Below are 21,720 nucleotides of genomic sequence, written 5' to 3'. Positions count from 1 at the left end.
CATAAAACAGCCAAATGGCGCGATGGAAACATGATTTTTTGTCACAATCATGCCATGAATGTATTCTTTACGGTGACCATCATTTGATTAGATTTTCATTAATATTTTACATAACATGCCATAAAAAACAAACCAAGTGACCTAAATCTTTATACTTTATAGATTTTTTACCACAACGGCATGGGCAATGCACCACCAACAGGAAATTTGAATCAGAGAAGGGGCCAGTTTGGAAACAGGCCCTTTACTTTTATGGTTTCAAAATTATCTCTCAGACAGAATGCAAAGAGTCTATACCGAAGGCTATCACTCACAATTCAAAGTTGTAAATGCAGGGGTACCTCAAGGATCAGTTCTTGGACCTCTTCTCTTTCTCCTCTAATATAAATGACATCACTGATAATGTTTCAACTAATATCAAACTTTTTGCTGATGATACTTCTTTGTATGTAATAATAGATGATAATCCAGCACAAGCTCTAGCAGATGATCTCTCTAATATTGGTGAATGGGCAGGTATTTGGGACATTAAATTTAACCCTAACAAAACTAAATCAGTTATCTTTTCAAGGAAACACAACAAAAATCACCCTCCAATAACTTTCCAAAATAGACAAATTACAGACACAGTAGTTCACAAACATCTTGGACTTACACTACAAGAAGACGCAACATGGAAAGAACATATCCTTAATATATATAGATAAGCATACAGTAGATTAAATATTCTCCGATACATAAAATTTAAAGTGAATCGTAAGTCTTTAATCAAAATATATACAGCATTTATAAAACCAATTTCAGAATATGCAGACATAATCTGGGATAACTGCACTCACCAATCAAAATAATTATTAGAATCTGTTCAGTTAGAAGCAGCCAGAATCATTACAGGACTTAGATCAGGAACATCACACAATAAATTATATGAAGAAATTGGCTGGGAATCTCTATCGGATAGAAGAAATAAACACAAACACATAATGATGTACAAAATAATTCATGGACTATCACCACAATACTTGCAAGATATCCTTATTCCTTTTATTAACAACCAAAATGATAACCCGTATTCCCTAAGACAATCACAACTATTCAATCCTCCTCTATGCAGAACTAACAATTACTTTGACAGTTTCTTCCCCCAAATGTGCCACACAACTAACGATGCTAATCCTGACCTCTTCAACTCTTCTTCTCTAGCAGCTTTTAAATGCAAACTTAATAATAGTATTAATGCTGAATGTGACTCACTGCAAATTTTCAAATTTGAAGGAAATAGAAAGGCTAATATCATTAATTGTCAGCTTAGAAATTCATGTAGCAATTTAAATTTTGATTTATTTAATGATCATTTATTAAACTCTTCCACCTGTGCCTGTGATATTGAAAATGAAACTGCTTCAGATTATTTCTTTGATTGTCCTAGGTATAATGCTATTAGACATTCTCTGTTTACCTCGGTAGATAATTATGCAAATCATAATCATTCTAACATTAGCACTTTCTTACAAGGTTGCCCTGACTGTGATAAGTTTGTAAATATACAAATATTAAATGATGTTCAATTGTTCATTGGAAAATCGAGACGCTTTAATATCATTATGCTTTAAATATATAAGCCATGCTATTATATATTATTATATTATATTGTATTGTACTGTGTTATATTATTTATACATTATATTTAAATGAATATGGAGTATGTATGATATATATAAGTATAATATAGTCATTTATACATTCATGTTTTGTTAAAATGTATAAGTATACATGTCCTGAAAGATCCCTTCATCTTCATTGGTCACATGTGTCATCAGTTGAGTATGCTAAGTCTTGTATATATGTGAAGTATAGCGTCTGCTAAACATTTTGAGTGATAATAATTTTTCTGACAATTTATGATATATTTTACATTTATATATATTATTTTCGCTTAATTATTGACAGGCACGACCTGTGCATACATGCACATGGACTTTTGGTCAATGCCTGTCAATGAATTATTCTGATAGATAAAGTTCATATTAAATATTATCAAATATTATGTATACATGTATATATAAGCAAAATGTATGAATGATGTGTGAATGTTTATGTTTGAGTTATCTCCCTTAAATGTTAGTTATACATGCAATTTTTTCATTTCATAGTAAATTTATATATTAATTTTATATTTATACATTCCAATTGCCACCATAGGAGAAAATGTATATAGGCTTGGCCTGTTATTTAATCCTTTTGACAAATAACATCAAATTTCAATAATATTTGTTGAAATGAAATTCGAGTCAGTCAATATTTTAGTTTAGTAAAAAATATATTACGCTTGCTCATGGCTTTATTTTCTGTAAAGAAATGATCATCAGACATAAAGTAACCCTTGGATGTCTTGAGATTTAAAGAACATATACGAATTTGCGACAGGTTATAAAAGTGTTTTACTGATCCTAAATCATGCCGGAAATTAAATAAAACCCTCATTAAACCAGCTAGCAATTCACAAACAATGCCTACTCTTCAATATCCCGTTTCAGGTAACAGTAACAGATGAAGGTGCCAAAGCAATTGAACTTTTTTTATTTGATTACCTATACTTTAGCATGTGATGACTTATTCGACAATGACAAAAACATTACCTAATTTCAAAATGTTAAGAATATCAAGAACTTCTGATTAATTAACTCGTAAAATTATAGTATTTCCAGTTTTTTTGTTCTAGAAGAGGATTATCAGTGTTGCTATTAAAGTAGGAGGTTTATACGATTCTAAACTTATATAAATATTGATAACAAGTCTCTTAACTTCAGAAATTGTAACTTTCTGATAGACGTAAGGGGAAGAAAATTACAGTTACTTTATAAGATGAAACACGATTAACTCCAGATTTTATTAATGCTATACATCATACATATGAACAAAATAGCTATAATCCTCTTAAAATTGCCAAACTACAGACATTTTACTACAAATTCGTCATTTATACCATCGCACATTACTTTATGGAGTAGCCTAGATATACGCTCTATCTCTGCACCTTCAATCGAAGCTTTTAACAATTCCATCACTCCAGATTTAGATGAATTGCAACCTCAAAGCATTTTTAGATTTGATGACAGGAAATTAATATACATGTTATACATACATAGTTGCGTCACCAAAAGAGTTCTTCCAGATACGACTTATTTCGTGTTAATCTTGTATCCCTTAATGTTTATGTGGTAACCCTTGTGAGAAAGCATTTCACTTTTTCTTTCATTGGCCTCGTTTTGATGTTTAGGGGCGTTAACTGTTTCATAATCTCAGTGATTAAGATGTTAGAATCATCATTAATTCACTTTTTTGGAGACGAAAATGTGCCCATGGACTTATATTACGATTTTTATTGACACCAGCAACACATTTTAATATATTTATTTTAATGAATAGTTAAGTATTGTTATCGTTGGCTCGGAGATTAATTCTACCAGTTATAAGTAATTATTTACCTTTAATTTTCTTTTGCCACATGCTATAATTTGTACATATGCCAAATCCGTTTGCTTCTCCTTGTGGCAGTAACATGTTTAAATCAATACAATTATTGCAAAATTTTTCATTACTTTATATATATTTACGTATATTGCATTTCTTTTACAAAAAACCCTGACGGACTTTCCCCAATTAAACGACAATATTGTCCCACTACGTGTTCAGGCTAAGCGCTTTTCTATTTCTGGGAATTCCATACGGCGTTCACTAACTGTCAAGACATACTAAGTATGTATTTTATTTCCAGTTTGTGATACAGAATACACACCCTCTACAGGACATTCAAGTTTATATTGTAATGTAATGAAATACGTAAAAGCATTTCATTTCAACGTCAAAATAAAGACGTTTTTCTTGTTTCAGTATAATTTCGAATCTGTCAACGTCGAACCTTATCAAACAAATTAAAACGTATCTATATTTCCTGTCCTGTATACTGTTGAGGAACCCTCTGAAGGATTTTTGATAAACACAATTGTTCTGAGATATATTCAGGATAAATTCCTATCGGCGGAAATTCCATGCAGCGTTAAGTAACACTAACTGTTTGAATTCTAGTTTTCACCCAAGTGTTTTAATAACCTGAATCTCACAAGCCTTTGTAGATAACACATCGCTGCCTCCCGTGAGGAGATCGTGACGTCACGTCCTCTCCATTATGACCTTTGTTCATTTTTCAAACACTTATAATGTTATCATAAGTCTGGAAACTCGACATTTTATCATTTTGAAGCTTGGATCTCTGGTTTAAAACACAGGTATGTGGAAGAAATTATACAGGATTAAAACAGGATATTTTATTTGTTTAATTGCATCAAATTCCATTTCGTAATCACCATTTAAATGGTTGAGAGAAGTGGGAAATATGTACAGATTTTGTAAAGGATTGCTCCCTATGTAGAGGGATTTTATTTTCATTTATCTATATGATATAACACTCTAGCTACTCAATATAGTAATGTGGCAGGTATAGCAGACTTTATATTGTGTTATTCGAGCATTGTTTTAAAAGCTGTTTCTTGTCAGGCTGTAAGGATTCAATATTATACAAATGTAACATAAACTGTGTTACTTAATGTCTCCTATACGAACTGTATCACTGAGCGGCAATATTGTGTGTAGATAGTCCCGCCTGTATATGTATCCTATCATTTCAGAGGTTTGATTTGTTTCAAAAATCTGAATAAGGTCAATGAAATATTGTTGGATATATGATGATCCAGTATTTAGGACCTGCCTATTCAATAAAAAGCTGTTATTTTACTAAATGTTCAAAAACTCAAAAATACCAGCGATATAATTTAACATGTCGTTAAAATATACAGATGGACCTATTTTAGAAGTCAGCTTATTAATTTTTGCGCCTTCAAATACGATTGTCCCATGTACAGTTTCTATATACTAGTTCCAACGCAATCAAAAAGAGTGCACCAGTTCATTGTTGTTCTAATTTGTCAATCTGATAAAGTGATAAAATATCACTGGGTACATTCACAGTATAGAACGCAGTGCCTTTCTTCGCGGTTCCATATTGACGTTTTTATACGGAGCCTTTGTGAATTTGAATTTTGATTGAGCACTTTAATGTACCTTTTATAACATGGGTTATTTAGTATTTGTTTTGTTCCGGTATATTTGGGATTCTTTATCGTTGATAATGTACGTGCTTCCTTGAACGTATACTGTTTGTACACATGTGTATGTACTGTTATATCAGCCTCTACTGAGAGAATGTTAATCTTGTGTAATACTTTACGAGACAGTGTAACAATGTTGTCTAATTTAACACACTACACCTTTGATAATTGACAGGTACGCACCACGCTGGATTAGCATAGTGAGGCCGTGACGAGGTAGCTATGGACGCCGCACAATTCGCCCACGACAGTCCGGATTCGTCATCGGAACTCTGTCAAAACGACATGGCAGGTACCACCGCGGGATATCAAACTAAACTCCGAGGGTTGGCTCAAACAACTAGTTTGAATGAATCCATAAAGGAGAAAAACCCGTACAACATTCAAGCTTCTGATGTATTGGATTTAAATGAGTCGGTTAATGGTGTCGTAGGAACGATTGACGAGAGAATCGAACAAAATGCGACTCCGTATTTCCCTAATGATGAATCAAAAGGATCTCGAAATAATGACATAACCGGTCAAATGTCAAAGTGCGAAGGAAGTTCTACATTGCTGAGTAATGATAATGAAAATGGTAGTTTGGAAAATATGAATCTGATTGCAATGGACCGTGTGAAATGTTTTAAAGAAAGTTGTTCTGTCATATCAGAGACAGATGAAGCGGAAGACAATAGTTTTCAACCGAATGGGATGTCAGGTGATACAGCCCCTATTGGAAAAGGATTGGCCTCCTCGAAGCGACGGAGAAAAACGTGTGGGATGCTTGATAACCTACCGTGTGAAATTCATAGAAAATGTAGATATCCATGAAGGGAAGGAAAGGATGACCATGAGAAGGAACTCCATGATGGTTTTTAGCGGAAAAAGAGAAAGTCGCGACTCTGTGGAATCTATAGAATCCCGAAAAACATCTATTGCCGGTAGTAGGAAATGTTCTTCAGAACGGCATTCCGGGCCCTCACTTCGCCGTGCGAGCTTCGCAGTGCCCCAGTTTCTAAAGCGAGACAGCGACGTTTCAGAAAGTGATTTTTATCGACGGACGAGCCATGATGTCATAAAAAACGAATCGACAAAGGACAAAATAGAAATTTTAGAATTTATGAAAGATGTGTCAGCTCGCTGGAAGAAAGTTAATGTTAAATTGAACGTACCCGTCCAGGAAGTTCGGAACGGTTCTGAAGCGGTTAGATTTACGTACCTAGACGACATACAGGCTGCTCTTCAAGTTCTTCTAGGCGCACGGGAACCAGTCGTCATCCTCAAGTCAAGGAGAAAACCCGAGATACTTACGTCTTCAACTGACGGTCAACACAGGAAAGGTCCAGAGAAATTCGAAGGTAGGTGATCCGTACTAGAATACATCAATCCTTAATCCAACATGTATCTCTGACGTTGTACACAGATATCCCTGACGTAAACGACATGTAGATGTTCCATTGACGTTGGTAAATCATTTCTGCCATGTTAAAAACAGGCTTTATTTTCACATCCCCCTTACTTTAAAACATGAGATTTCAAAGCTTATCCTAAACAATCCCCCTGTACAAGTACCAGTTTACATCTCCGTCTGGTAATTATTTAGTGTGGGGCGGTCATTGTCAGCCTCCCCCAGGTAAGTTTTTCATACAAACACAGAGAAGTAATATACAATGTACACGTATTACACTATTACATTTCTTTCGCGGGTCTGCCCATTAAACAACAATGACTGCTAAAGTAGGCTTACATAAAAATATACCGGAAAGATGGTACAAAATCGCCACCATCACATTTCAAAAATATCCCGGATGATGAAATAGATTGGTGCCCATGTAATAATTATATTTTGGTTTCCAACGGAGGAATTAAACAAAGAGATATTGAAACCAAAATCTTCAAACTCGCACGTGATTGCGTTTGAAATGTGATTAACACGGGTTTTAAGATCAGTTTAATGTATTATTGGATAATATGGTTGGTCGGTTTGTGTAGCTACCGCGTCCATGTTATAACAGTTCAGTGAGATATCACTATAAATCGCAGTATATTGTGACCAGGTGTATATAGCTACAGTGTACCATGCTAATTTTATAACATCTCTGAGATATAGTTGTTGGTTCGCACATCGCACCAAAAACACCATGCACACATCGTGTATACATCGTCCACACATGGTACACACAACTGTGTGGTTTGGTAAGATCGGACGATCAATACTGCGAAACGAACATAATAAAGAATAGGATGTATAGATTACAATCGCAATTTAAATTGTGTATCAAATATTAGTCCGAATGAAATAAAAATGACGATTTGATAATCTGGATAGACCTATACAGATATAATATGTACATATTTGTATGAATATACGTTTTTATAACATACATATTCAACATGTGTAGATATAATATCAGGACGTACATAAATGTATGACCTTTCTAATATACATTGTGTATTCTGTATTTATACTGTACATATCATAGCAGTGGGGTGTTTCCTCATACTTTAGAGAACAAAAAAAATGCGATGGATGTTAAGACTAATTTAAAGCAGTTAAAGTCAGTTTCTTACTTACCACAGGTAAAAAAGGTAAACATAAGGTAAAGTCAATTGAAAAAAAATCTAGTATCGCTCTCCGTTATTATTTGTTTACAGCCTATCGCAGGTTAGAGAATGATCCTAGAGTCAACGAGTTCAGTGTATATAACCATTTATTTATCAACACAAAATGACATAAATGATGTGATCGGATGGTTTGTGTAACCACTATGTCGATTTTATAACAGTTCGGAAGGATAACACTATAAAAGTGACCTCTGCTGCTTCGAAGAGATCAACTCTCAAATAAGGAAAAAGTTCGTATACATTCATTGCCAAAATGACTAATGATACATACTTGTACGTTCATAATATAAAGAAAGAAGGGAAAAAAATGAAATGTCTGACATCGGTTACATCAATATTTCTTAAAATGTATCGGACGAAACTTTTGTTTATAAGGTAAAATCTTAGAGGTGAAGCTTCTTTAAATTTCAAATGATTTCCTATTGAAATGTAAGAATTAGTTCGTGAGCATTGAAGTTTAGTTTTGGTTTAGTATTGTTGAACGTACATATACCTTCAACAGCTTAGGTCACTGAAGAAACCGGGGCCGGACGGATAAGATAAAGTGACTGTAAAATAATTTGAGGTTTTAGATTTTGGTGTATGAATGATAAAATGTCGCTTTAGACATGAGTCGGTGTAGACAGTTGTCTGTACAGACAGACGCCTGGGAGCACTTTGAAATTCGTGATAATAAATATAGTTTAATAAAAAATCACCTGTTATAAAAGTATACCCATGTATTTACGTTAGGCGGTTTAATTGATGACGTCACTACGTTTATATACATTGTATGTGTGTAGTGTTATTGTTGGTTGTTAAATGGAACGCGAGAAAACATTCATCACCAATCAACCTACCTGTCATTGTATCATTACCGTCAATAACATCTAATCTACCTATAAGATAGCGTGAGAATGATGACGTTGTTACACACTTTGGCCTAGAACAATGACGTCATTTCCTGTCTCTCAGCGATAGGTCGCTGTGATAAACCGTCAAAAGAAGATAAACTTTCCCGCTTAAAAATAGTATGTCTTGTCAGTTTGCATACATTTATCGATTTTTGTTTTACTGTAATCTGAACTCGCCTATCGAAGTATTCTAGAGTTAACTTCTAGAGTGAAATTTTGAGCTCTGCAGAGACCGAGCCATTCTATATCATAAATACAGGTTATTAGATAAATGACTTCAATATTGTTGTGATGGTAAACCCCAATTATAGCCAGTCCCCTTTACCTTAATTACTTATGTTATGGTAACATGCATGGATAGTAAATGATAATATACTAAAAAAAAACATTTAATTTTTATACGCAAACAGTATCCTACTCGTGCACAAATTCGCATAAATATGAGCACAATAGGGTGTAACCATGTGCGCCGTGTTTATAAACTGATGTGTACATGAATCTCAATGCAGGAAATGGCTACAGATAAGGTAAATACACAGCATACTCGAAAATCATTTATTGTTTGGTTTGGTTTGGTTTTATTTGTTTAACGTCCTATTAACAGCTACTGTCCTGCAGGTAGGGCGTAAGAATTGTACCTGCTGCCCCCATTGCATGATCGTAAGAGGCGACTAAATTTGGGATCTGATCTTTTCTCTTCTTTGTGAACAACTTTCTTCCTCCTAACGTCTCCCTTGACAATGTCTCACTTTTGGCCTTTAGTTGAGCGTTCGCCGCTGTGAGGAAAGCTTTGGGTTTGGTTTATTTTGTTTAACGTCCTATTAACATCTAAGGTCATTTAAGGACGGCCTCCCGTGCGTGCGACATGCATGCCTGAGGCTTTGGGTTCGTGAAATATGACTGTAATATAAAAAATATGCAGGTATAAGTGTGCAGTATCTGCAGTAATATATAATGTATATACATATAACATACTAACAACTGCTTGCAAATTACCTATAAAATTGTCATGCTAGACTTTTGTTTGGTTTGGTTCATTTTGTTTAACGTCCTATTAACAGCTAAGGTCATTTAAGGACGGCCTCCCGTGCGTGCGACATGTGATAGGCCGGAACTTTTGCCGATTTATAGTGCTACCTCACTGAAGCATACTGCCAAAGACACCTAGCAGGACACCCCATCCGGTCACATTATACTGACAACGGACCAACCAGTCGTCCCACTCCAAAAATGCTGAGCGCTAAGCAGGAGTAGCAACTACCATTTTTAATGACTTCGGTATGTCTCGGCCAGGGGACAGAACCAAAAGCCTTCCTCACAGGGGCGATCACTCAACTGAAGACCAAAAGTGAGGCATTGTCAAGGGAGACATTAGGAAGAAGAAAGTTGTTCAGAAAGAAGAGAAAAGATCAGATTCCAAATTTAGTCGCCTCTTACGATCATGCAGTTCGGGCAGCAGGTACAATTCTGACGCCCTACCTACAGGGCAGTCATTTATTGTGGTCCGATGATGTAATATTTAGTAAGGATCTGTGATTTGTCAGCACAGTAACAAGTGCAACTTCGAGCAGAACTTTATTACGAATCTGTCGGTCTATTGAGTCCACTATCAGTATATCCCACAGAACTTTCCAGAGGCAACGCGAATTCATCGTTCACTCGACTGACGCGGCCTCCTTTGCTCTCTGTCATCTTTCCAACTATGAGGTAGTCACCTACTGCTACAAGGTGGTACAGCCTCAAAATGAACATAGCTGTTCACAGGGCGATTAACCCAGCATTAAAACCTATCCATAATAATGACATGATTTTTGTAGACTAAATATACAACTTCGTGGAGGTTGATCCCTGTATGATTCAATCACAGTTTTCTGAACACAAAATATCTAACTGAAGTAATAACCGTTTCTTTTTTCCAATCTACATGTATGTAACCACATTTGTTTAGTGTGTGATGATATTTGTGTAGCGTCGTTCAAGCTTGAATAGACAACCAGATGTGATGCTAATAACTTCAGTCGGCAGGTGCCGGTGTATTCTTCACATTGTAAAACAGGCATGGTCTTCACACAAACTGATGACGTAGTTATCATGTACACAACAAGGGAGCACTCATTATACAGAATGGGGGTGACCATTATTTATGTTAAAGTTTATACGATAACTATCGTCACATCCCCCTCGTTTAGCACTTTAATTTAGTTCAGAGTTTCCCTTACTTACAGTCACTACAAACGCGGTTGTGCCATTTGACCTACACTGTCCTAACCGACTTATTAACACAACAACTAACTATAAACGTTTAACAAACTAACTACTAGGTGATTTGGAAAGTCCTTGGAACAATGTCTGAACAACCTACAATATGACTAGATAAGTGTTCTGTATGATTCAGAGATTCACATAAAGATTACGTAGAGTATCTTTAAATTAACAAACACACTACTGACTAGACATCTAGATAAACACGTGTATTTTGGCACTTCACTGTTGTTTTCGGTCGCGATTCAAGATGCACACGTAGTCATTCAGGTAATTCGGTCTGTTCACTTCACGATTGGACCTCCTGAGCGTGACCTCTGCATGTGGCTCCTCATGGTCAGTAGTGGGAGGTGCCTGGTCCTCGTTGACATTCGGTGTGTCTGGAACATCTCCTTCTGGTGTCGCATTTAACTGACCATCATCCTCTGTGAAAACTTCAGGAGTCTTATGGAGATGACGCCTGTTTCTCCGATAAGTCGAACCCTCTTCAGTTTGAACCTTGTATGATCGAATGTTGACTTTTCCCTTTACACGGGCTTTAGTCCATTCCTTCCCTGGTTCTGTCGGTTTCATTCTGACCGTTTCTCCAGGCATTAGTTCAGCTAACGCCTTAGTGCCGCGATTGTAGTAATGTTGTTCTTTTCCTTTTCTTTGGTTTATGTCTTTCCTTGTCTCCGACGTAGGAATTGTGCTTGGCTCCAATAATGGCGTTGTTAATGGAAGCAAAGTCCTAGTCCTTCTACCGTACAGTCTTTGCACTGGGGATGACTTCACTATCTCTCCTGGCGTGTTCCGCCAATCCAAAATAGCAAGATAAGGGTCCCGTCGATCCTTCCTTGATTTTTCCAGAATTCGCTTTACAGTTCTCACCGCATTTTCCACCTTACCATTGGACTGTGGATATCTTGGTGAACTAGTGATGTGTTGGAATTCATATTCTTTCGAAAAATCTGAGAATTGTTTTCCGTTGAATGGTGGACCATTGTCAGACATTACTATGCATGGTAACCCATACCGCGAGAAATGAGACTTTAACTTTCTGATGACCTCGTTGCCCTTCTTGTCATGGAGGCGGTCAATCTCAACAAAATCAGAATAGTAGTCCACAGTGAGAAGGTAATCTTTTCCAGCTGTATGGAACAAATCCACACCTACTTTCTCCCATGGCCGATTCGGGGTTTCGTGTGGTATCATGGGCTCTCGGCTATTTTCAGCTGAGTAAGTATTGCAAGTCTTGCATGCCTGAATATGTTTTTCAAAATCTGAATACAGGTTTGGCCAATATAACGACTCCTTCGCTCTTCGCAAGCATCCATGAAGGCCGATATGACTGGAATGCGCCCTTTCTATCATGTTTTGGCGCTCCGAGAATGGAACTATGACACGGTCGTTCTTGAAGACCAACCCGTTCTGGATCGTTAGCTCCTCTCGAAATGGAAAGTATTTTTTTACTTCTAGAGAAAGTTGTTCCATGCTGTCCGGCCAGCCCCTGCGAATGACACACATTAGCTCTGCAAGATTGGTATCAGTTTTGGTGGCTCGTTGTAACCTACACAAAGTCTCGGGTGATACTGCCAGATGCTTTACACCATTTACCTGTTCCACTTCTATGTTGTGACTAATATTTCGCCTTTCTTCATCAGTTGACGGCAAAAATGCCCTGCTCAATGTATCAGCCATGTACATGTGTGTGCCTTTTTTGTAGATAATTGTATAGTCAAACCGCTGTAGATTGAGTAGCATCCGTTGTAATCGCTTTGGAGTGCTGAACAAGTTCTTCTTGTGGATAATCTCCAAAGGTTTGTGATCAGACTCGACAATCACTTTGTTTCCATATGTGTACTGCTCAAACTTTGTCATTCCAAAAACCACAGCTAGCAGCTCCTTCTCGATCTGGGCGTAGTTGCACTCGGTAGCCGTAAGCGCTCTTGACGCATACCCCACTGGGTGTCCTGCTTGGAGGAGGCAGGCTCCTAGCCCGTACTCCGATGCATCACACTGTAATATTGTCTGTTTCTTTGGGTCAAAATACCTCAACACCGGAGTGTCGGATAGTGTTGCCTTTATCTCACTAAATGCTTGGCCATGTACAGCCTCATCCCAAACAAACTCAGAGTCCTTTTTCAAAAGGTCGCGTAAAGGAGAAGTCAGCTCAGACAGCCGTGGTGCGAATTTTTGCACAAAATTGATCATTCCCAGTAGACGTTGTATGCCTGCCTTGTCCTTGGGAGTGGGCATCTCAGTGATGGCCTTGACCTTCGCCGGATCCATTTCTAAACCTCTTTCTGAGATTACGTGGCCCAAGTATGTGACAGAACTTAGACAAAGCTTTAATTTTTCCTTGTTCAGTTTGATATTCTTCTCGCGGCATCTGTCGAACAAAGCATGGAGTTTCCGGTCATGATCTTGCCTTGCCTCTGCGTCAGTGTCACCGCATCCAAACACAACGATGTCATCATGTATTGCCTTGGTTCCCTCTAGACCCTCCAGTGCTTCATCCAGCCTACGTTGAAACTCTTCTGGCGCTGGGGAGATACCAAAAGGCATTCTTATCCACCGATAACGGCCCCATGGCGTGCCAAATGTCGTCAAATAACTGCTTTCCTCATCCAACTCAATATGCCAGAACCCGTCCTTGGCATCCACTACTGAGAACAGTCGTGCTTTGTTTAGCTCTGGAAGAATGTCCTCAATTGTCGGCATCGCATAATTATTCCTCTTGAGTGCTTTGTTTAGCGGTTTGGGATCAATACAGAGTCTCAAGTTCCCATTGTGCTTCTTAACCACCACAATCGATGAAATCCAGTCTGTTGGGGTGGTAACTGGTGTTATCACACCAAGGTTTGTTAGTCGCATCAGTTCGTCCTGGACCCTATCTTTCAATGACACTGGTATTCGTCTCACTGGTATTTTGGTAGGTGGCACAGTGGGGTCTACCTCGAGGTGGAGTTTGCCTGCTAACTTCCCAAGTCCTTCAAACATGGTGTTGTCGGTTGTTGATGCCTGTAGGACTTCCTCCTTCGGAGCCTCAGCTTTCGGATATAAGTTATGTTTATTCACAATAATCAGATTCATGGCCTGTATCACACGTGCTCCTAGGATAGGCTTTACTGTTTGGTCGACAACTACAAATTCCACTGAATATTTTTTCCGGTTTTTCGGGTTACGGACCTGCACTCGTCTGACTCCAACTGGTGTCATCTCTGATTGATTGAACATCACTAGGGTCATGTCCGTCTCTGACAACTTTTCCAATTGAGGGTCATCAAACACTTGTAAATACTTTGATTTAGGCAACACATTGACGGTTGATCCACTGTCCAGCTGGCATTCTACCAACACCCCATTTATGTCAATGATAGTGTGAATCTTATTAGGCTGACCAACGTGTTTCATTGAGTTTACATCCTTCTTATGCACCGTAAATATAAACTCTTCATCTGAGCTTTCATTCACTTCCTCCAGCTGATATACCTTTGGTCTGTTCCTCCTATTCTGATTCCCATACCCTTGGCGAGGTTTTGACCTACATTTTTTTGCGAAGTGATTCAATTTCCCGCAAGCTGCACATACTTTTCCCCATGCTGGACATCGCTCCTCATCATGACGGAAACCACATGCATCACAGCTTATCATGGATTTCTGGGACTGTCTCTTGTGTGTTCCTGCACTGTTCCGTGTTTTTTCCTGTGACTGAGAGTGGTTGCTTTCTTTCTTTCCACATGCCTTAACTTCCTCACTAGTTATGTCTTTCATATGTTGAAATGATTTCTCAAAAGACCGACAGATGTCTATGCATTTTTTTAATGTCAGAGACTGATCTTGCAGCAGTTTCTTTCTTGTCGCGTTTTCTCGGACACCCATGACTATTCTATCCCTAATAAGACTCTCTTCTAATGTACCGTAATTGCATGTTTTTGCTAGTGACCTTAATGCCGCTACGTATGCGTCGATTGTCTCCCCTTGGTCCTGTGCTCTGTTGTTGAACAGATACCGCTCATATGTTTCATTTGTTTGCCCTATGCAAAATCTTTCAAATTTCTCTAGCACTTTGGTTATGTCAGTCTTATCACTGCTGTTGTCGAACGTAAGACCATCGTATATTTGTAACGCGTCGGGCCCTATGCACGTTAGTAACGTAGCTGTTCTCAGCTCCTTGGTTTTATTGATTAGACTACTTGCAATTTCGTCATTGTCCCAAATTCGGCGGAATTTCTTCCAGTTCGAGCAAAGATTGCCTCGCAACTCCAATGCCGCTGGTACAGGGAGGTTTGAAGGTACTTGAACTACAATGGGCGCGCTATTGCCAGTGTTGGCCATGTTTACAGTTCGTTATTCTTACGAGATCTATATGTCCTTATTATACATTAATTCTAATAATGTCGCTTCGTGTGAACGTTCTAGTCCTACCAAACACTTCTGACACCATGTAGCGTCGTTCAAGCTTGAATAGACAACCAGATGTGATGCTAATAACTTCAGTCGGCAGGTGCCGGTGTATTCTTCACATTGTAAAACAGGCATGGTCTTCACACAAACTGATGACGTAGTTATCATGTACACAACAAGGGAGCACTCATTATACAGAATGGGGGTGACCATTATTTATGTTAAAGTTTATACGATAACTATCGTCACAATTTGGAATACAAATTATTGCATTAATTAATACAGAAGTTATCTTTTTCTTATAATATCGTTAAAGAATACATTTCCTTAAATGGCAAAACAAATCATGTTACGATGTTCTTACCCCAGTTTCATACATGTTCCATTGCGAAATAATTTCCATGATAAAGTGGTATTGGATTTAAGAGGAAATACCTTGCGATTCAGATTTACTTTTATTCGGTAACGAAGATTTATCGTTTGAATGTAATTCAGAAATATTAGTGCATGTCCATACTTTCATCAAAACTAGCAATAGATTCAGATAATAAAAAAACTGATTTATTCTCTTCTCGTCTTTTCCTCCCTTTCTCCTCACCCTTCCGTTTCTCTCTCAATCCAAAAAAATGGTATAATAATGTAAATTTATTGTATTTATAATATACCAATTGCATATTCTTCTTTATTTTGTACAGTATTAAGGAAAGGGTGCTCAAATAAGTTGTAATAACTTGTACCCAATCCGTTTGTGAACTTTTTGCAATAAAATATGTTTAAACTAATTTAAGGGGATACGACACGGCCAGGGACTATTGCACGAATTGTCATAAATATTAACATAAGTAATCTTTGCGCCACCATTTGCTACGCCGATTCTTGCTAATTTTCCCGCTATGTAGACTTTTTGGAGAAAAAAGAAAAACTATATTATGCTAAATTTTAGAATGTGGAATAATAAAACCCACATTGACGATGGAAATATAAACAATACAGCATATTATTGTCTTCTTACCACACAAAGAAAAAGTACCTCCCCTGTACATTTAAACACGTTCTGTAATTTTCCCAGCGTACATAAACATACATTGTATTACTAATGCTCTCAGGTGGATAACAGCTGTACTCACACGGTGGTCTGACGTTCGATTGGAAATCTTTGTCATTGGAGGTAGCATTTCTATTTGATTACAAATTACCCTATATCATGCCTTGAATTGTCTTAACCTTGGACTAGAATGGCGACAATGATATACTCGATGAGCTGAAAATGATATATAATTAAACAAATATGTTTGTGACCTAAGAACTGACCATTATGGAACAGCAAAGTCTAATTTTCTTTTCGTCACGAGTTAGAACGCCGGCCAGGTCAACTGAGTGTTAATTACGAGGTTCGATGTTCACTACACGTGTAGGTTTGTCGAGAAGCTGCGACCAGTCTGTGTTTTCGTTGTTATGTCATTTGGCAAGACACTTTACCCTAATTGCTCTGGAGGCATACGACGGGCCACCAGTATGTTGTTCAGTGATGTAGTCACCAACTAGAACCTGCCTTAAATAACCCTGACTGTTTTCGGGACGATAAACCCAAACAAAAAACGAATGCCACGACTAGGCCGTTCTACACGTACACGGCAGTCTTTCTACTGAAGAAGTTTTATTACATTTCTACGACTTTTTATCTTGTCTAAACAGATTTTTGTCTCGTTCTTACAACGTGTAAATACAGTGTTAAATCTATCTTACGAGTTGATATATTTGTTCAAAATATGAACAAATGTTCTTTAAGTATGTACAATATACATAGGGGGTTGTCGAAATAGTAAATGATAGACAACTGTCGGAGGTGGAGAAGCAGACATGATAGTGTAGAGTGACAGGGGGACTGGAATTTTGACAAACAGACGACAGAAAAAGATGGATGGTCGATACGTAAACATGTCACTAATAATATAGTGTTACTGTATATGTGTGGTTAGGGGTTGTGTGTGACGGAAACGTCATTCATAGACATGTAATGATCACAGGAAACCATTTATAACGTTAAAGGACCTAGCCCGATACTTATACTTCGGTTGAATATAACATTTTATTTTTTTGTGCTTTTATTTTATTATCACTTCATAGGATCTTTAAAGCTATGGTAAATGGCATTCCATGATGTTGATATATAATATATGGAGGATATTGAATGGTTCCCATATTTCACGAGTATGACAAAATATCGATTTATTCTGTCATATCTGTGAAAAATATGTTTTTATTTAATTGAAACCCAAAATTATGGATGTTTATCCCATAACTACGCTTGTTTCACAACTGATATGGCACGTGATAAAATTCGTAGCAGTATGTTATTGTTTTTGTTTACACACCGCAGTGTGTAAACACTTTCTAAGCCTCTGATTGGTCATTTGTGACCCCCAACAAATCTGATTGGCTAACCTCTGGCCTTTGACCACGGACTATTTTTACTAGTCCCACTTATTTTTGTGTCGTCTGTCTTCAAAAGATCAACATTCATACGTTTTGTGGATTTTTCGGTGGTCAACATAAGCATAACTGGTTGAGAGGAATGTCCTTATGGAAATGTAGATTAATCTGGGGTTTAAGACGTACGAAATATAATTTGATGATGGTAAAATAGTCAGACGACGCATGGAAGCGATATATTGCATCGATTACAGTAGCGAACCAAAACTGACACCCCACCTCCCCCCTTGATTCTCAATATGCAGTACAGTGGACCCCGATAACCATGAATTAATTATCAAAACAATGAACAAATGTAATACAAAATGGTTAAATCGTTGTCTCAAATCGAAGTCATTTGAAAGAAACGGTCACGGCATCTAACGTAGTTCGGTGTCATTCGGTACGGATATTATACCAACAAAAACAAAAATCACCGAATAAACACTTTCTTATCATTCCACTTACCTTTATTACGAATATTTATATATCCCAAACACAAAAATGTAAAAATCATTTGGAACATTTGTCTCATGTCAGTAAACTGATGAGATTCCGTGTAAACACACTGACAAACGTGAAATAGGCTACATATTGCTCAGCACTCCAGCTCGGTTTCCGAAATATTTGTTGAAATGCACGGTGTCCTTTGTTACCTCAATATTTAACTTTCAGGTCGAATTGATAATTTGTCGATGTCGTCGATCTCACCCATTCGTCACGTCATGCATCTTAAGCTTACCATTTCGGTGCAGCATAATTATATAGCTACATTGTATATGGTTTGTTGAACTAATGACTTGAAACAGATTGACAGATTATGCAAGCCATGCACTATATATTTATGCTATTTCGGACATACGAAATTCACTTCCAAGAATCTGGAAGTAGTCATTTGATTGGCTATTCCAAAAGGTCATCAGAACGTTACCCCTTATAGGATGTTGTTAGATGTTCATGTAACGTAGTGTGAATGACCATCTAGATTATAATTAGATTGCAATTACAGCCCCCTTCTACGTTAGACTGATTCTCGCCATAACTCTTCTCCGACAGGGGTGCATAAGGGAGGTACAAAAATGTAATTAGGGAGGGAAGCAATCTAGTCCGTAATCCTGTCGTGAAAACACACGTATCTATATTAAGTATATGATGGACGTCATCACATGGTTACAGGTAGTTTTGTGATAAACACCAATACACATCATGATACATCTACATGTATGTATATATATACATAGATATTGTAATACATTCTCCTGTTACTTAATAGACGGAAAGGCAAACGTGTAAGCTCAAATTGGATTAAATATTCAGTTATTTCGACACTATTTAATCCGGGCAACCACTTAGGTATTTATTCATTTAGTTTTGTAGTGAAGTTCTCGTCAGCTGAAAGGCCGCAAGGCCGTAATAGCGGACGTAAAACCCGTTAAATAAATAAAAAGTAGTTAAGTTTGTTATCACTTTATCTCATGATTATTTCCGAATTGTAGTTGTGCATCATGAATTATCACTAATAGGAAAAACTTTCAGTTTACAAACGCAAATAATCAAATGGTAGTCTACAGATAAAAAATATATTCACATTCACTAAAAATGTCCTATATGACCTGGATACGCTCCCTTACGAACGTCACGGAGCCGGTAACTGAATACATATGTAGCTACCCTATCCGGGCGATGTGTACGCTAGGATTACTAGGGGAGATAACTGTCTATTTGTGTGTACTTTTAAGCCATTTATCTCAATACTGCCGACATCTTGTTGTGATTGATAACCCTACTTCACGCTGACGTATCAACATCTCGCTCTCAGATCTCGAGTCCTACTTGGGACGTGATAGGGACGAACTGGGACCATCTCGATATACACTGTTCGACTTACACGATTTTAAAAATGGGTAGCAACACTATAGGCGCATTTAACAATACATGTATTCAATGGTTGCATTTTATGTGATAAAGTGACACAATCCAAAGTGTGGTTATCTGTTCGCTCCTTCAGCTGGGGGACCGAGATCGTATTTGACACAATGTACAAGCCACATTGACCCTCTCTGTCAACTGAGTGACAGAAAGTATGCTAACATGCTAGTTTTGTGATACTAACATGTTAAAACTTTCATTCTACTGTAACTTGCTATAATTTTATTTTTTTCATAAGATGGTGGGCTATTGAAATCGCCCTGCGTCCGTGGTCCTTCGTTCGTCCGTACTCACTCAACATCCTTGTGGGGTGCATTGACCGATTCTTTGCGTTAAAATATCTTCGTCGCCTATAGGAGACGATTTTTAAAGTATATTTGGGTTTTTTTACCCATAAATCAACATTAATCTCACTGCGCATATACTTTTTAGCAACGGAATGAACGAAAATAAAAACAGATTTTGAAATTCTGATCGACTTGCGCCGTGTACCCCACAAGTCTATAGACAAAGCACTACACCCAACTGGTCAACCCTGGCCGTTCGTTCCTCCGTCTCTCCGCCCTCTGTCCCTCCGTAAACAATTTTTGTTATCGCTATTTCCAAGAAAGTAATGAAGGGATCTTTCTCAAATTTCATATGTAGGTTCCCCTTGGACCCTGGTTATACATACAAGGCGTATTTCATTATGGGACCAGTTGGAAAACAATATTGCCGACAGGAAGCCATGTTGGATTTTGACAATTGAAGTTTGTTATCGCTATTTCTCAGAAAGTACTGAATAGATCTTTCTCAAATTTCATATGTAGGTTCCCCTCGGTCCCTCGTTATGCATATTGCATTTCCGGACCAGTCGAAAAACAACATGGCCGACGGGCAGTCATCTTGGATTTAGACAATTAAAGTTTGTTATCGCTATTTCTCAGAAAGTACTGAAGGGATCTTTCTGAAATTTCAAGTGTAGTTCCGCTTGGTCCCTTATTATGCATATTGCATTTTGGGGACAGTCAGAAAACAACATGGCCGACAGGCAGCCATGTTGGATTTTGACCATTGAAGTTTGCTATCGCTATTTCTCAGAAAGTACTGAAGGGATCTTTCTAAGATTTAATAGATTCCCCTTGGTCCCTAATTATGCATATTGCATTTTGTAACCAATCTGAAAACAGCATTGCCGACAGGCAGTCATCTTTGATTTTGACAATTGAAGTTTGTTATTGCTATTTTACAGAAGTTACTTAAGGAATCTTTCTCAAATTTCATATGTAGGTTCCCCTTGGTTCCTCTTATTGCATTTTGGAACCAATCTGAAAACGACATGGTCGACAGACAGCCATTATCGCTAAATCTCAAATTGCATACATAGGTTTCCCTTGTCTGAAAAGTACTGTAGGGATGTTTCTCATTTTACACAGATTAGTAATAGGAAGAGAAAATAGAGAGAAGATCAATCTGACATGGAACCTATAAAGATCATTCAATGGTTGGCGACAAGATCCCTCTGGGATCTCTTGTTGAAATCTAACATGCTAGTTTTACATACTAACATGCTTATTTAATATGTTGACATAGTGTTGTATTTCAATTTCTACGTTCTAAGTTGGACTCAATGAAATAATGAATTATAATCTGTCTCATTTGTCCATGAATATGACCAGATTAACGTCAATCTACGCGTAAGAAAAACATATTGTGTACAAATCGCCCTCTTCTGTCCTTAGGCCTAGGGGGATCTTTAAGGCTTAATTTGCAGTAATAATTCTGAGTCAGAAATAACATACATGTGATATTTTCAGGGTTGTGTTTGGAGGAAATGAATGGGAATGTTCTGCTAGATCCACGTAATACGTAATAGGCCTCGTGTAGGACTACAGTAAAATTCTGACCGGAACTTCTGTCTTGCTTTGCATAATTAAGACTTAACGTCAGGATTGTTATCCGGTTTTTATCTGCTCACCAACATCATATGGTGGGCTATTCAAATCGCTCTGAGTCCGTGG

General features: G+C 37.5%; 1 protein-coding gene across 1 annotated transcript in view; it reads left to right on the top strand.

Annotated features, from left to right (window-relative positions):
- The first annotated feature begins 5,254 nt into the window (after positions 1 to 5,254).
- LOC117341073 overlaps positions 5,255 to 21,720 on the top strand; it is a 56,131-nt gene continuing 39,665 nt past the window's right edge. The window contains exon 1 of the mRNA XM_033902903.1: positions 5,255 to 6,508. Within this exon, the coding sequence (XP_033758794.1) occupies positions 5,827 to 6,508 (682 nt within the window). The 5' untranslated portion in view covers positions 5,255 to 5,826. The remainder of the gene's footprint in view (positions 6,509 to 21,720) is intronic.

This window comes from Pecten maximus, chromosome 13, assembly GCF_902652985.1.
Source record: "Pecten maximus chromosome 13, xPecMax1.1, whole genome shotgun sequence".
Taxonomy (NCBI): Eukaryota; Metazoa; Mollusca; class Bivalvia; order Pectinida; family Pectinidae; genus Pecten; species Pecten maximus.
This window is presented reverse-complemented; position numbering and strand designations above follow the sequence as displayed.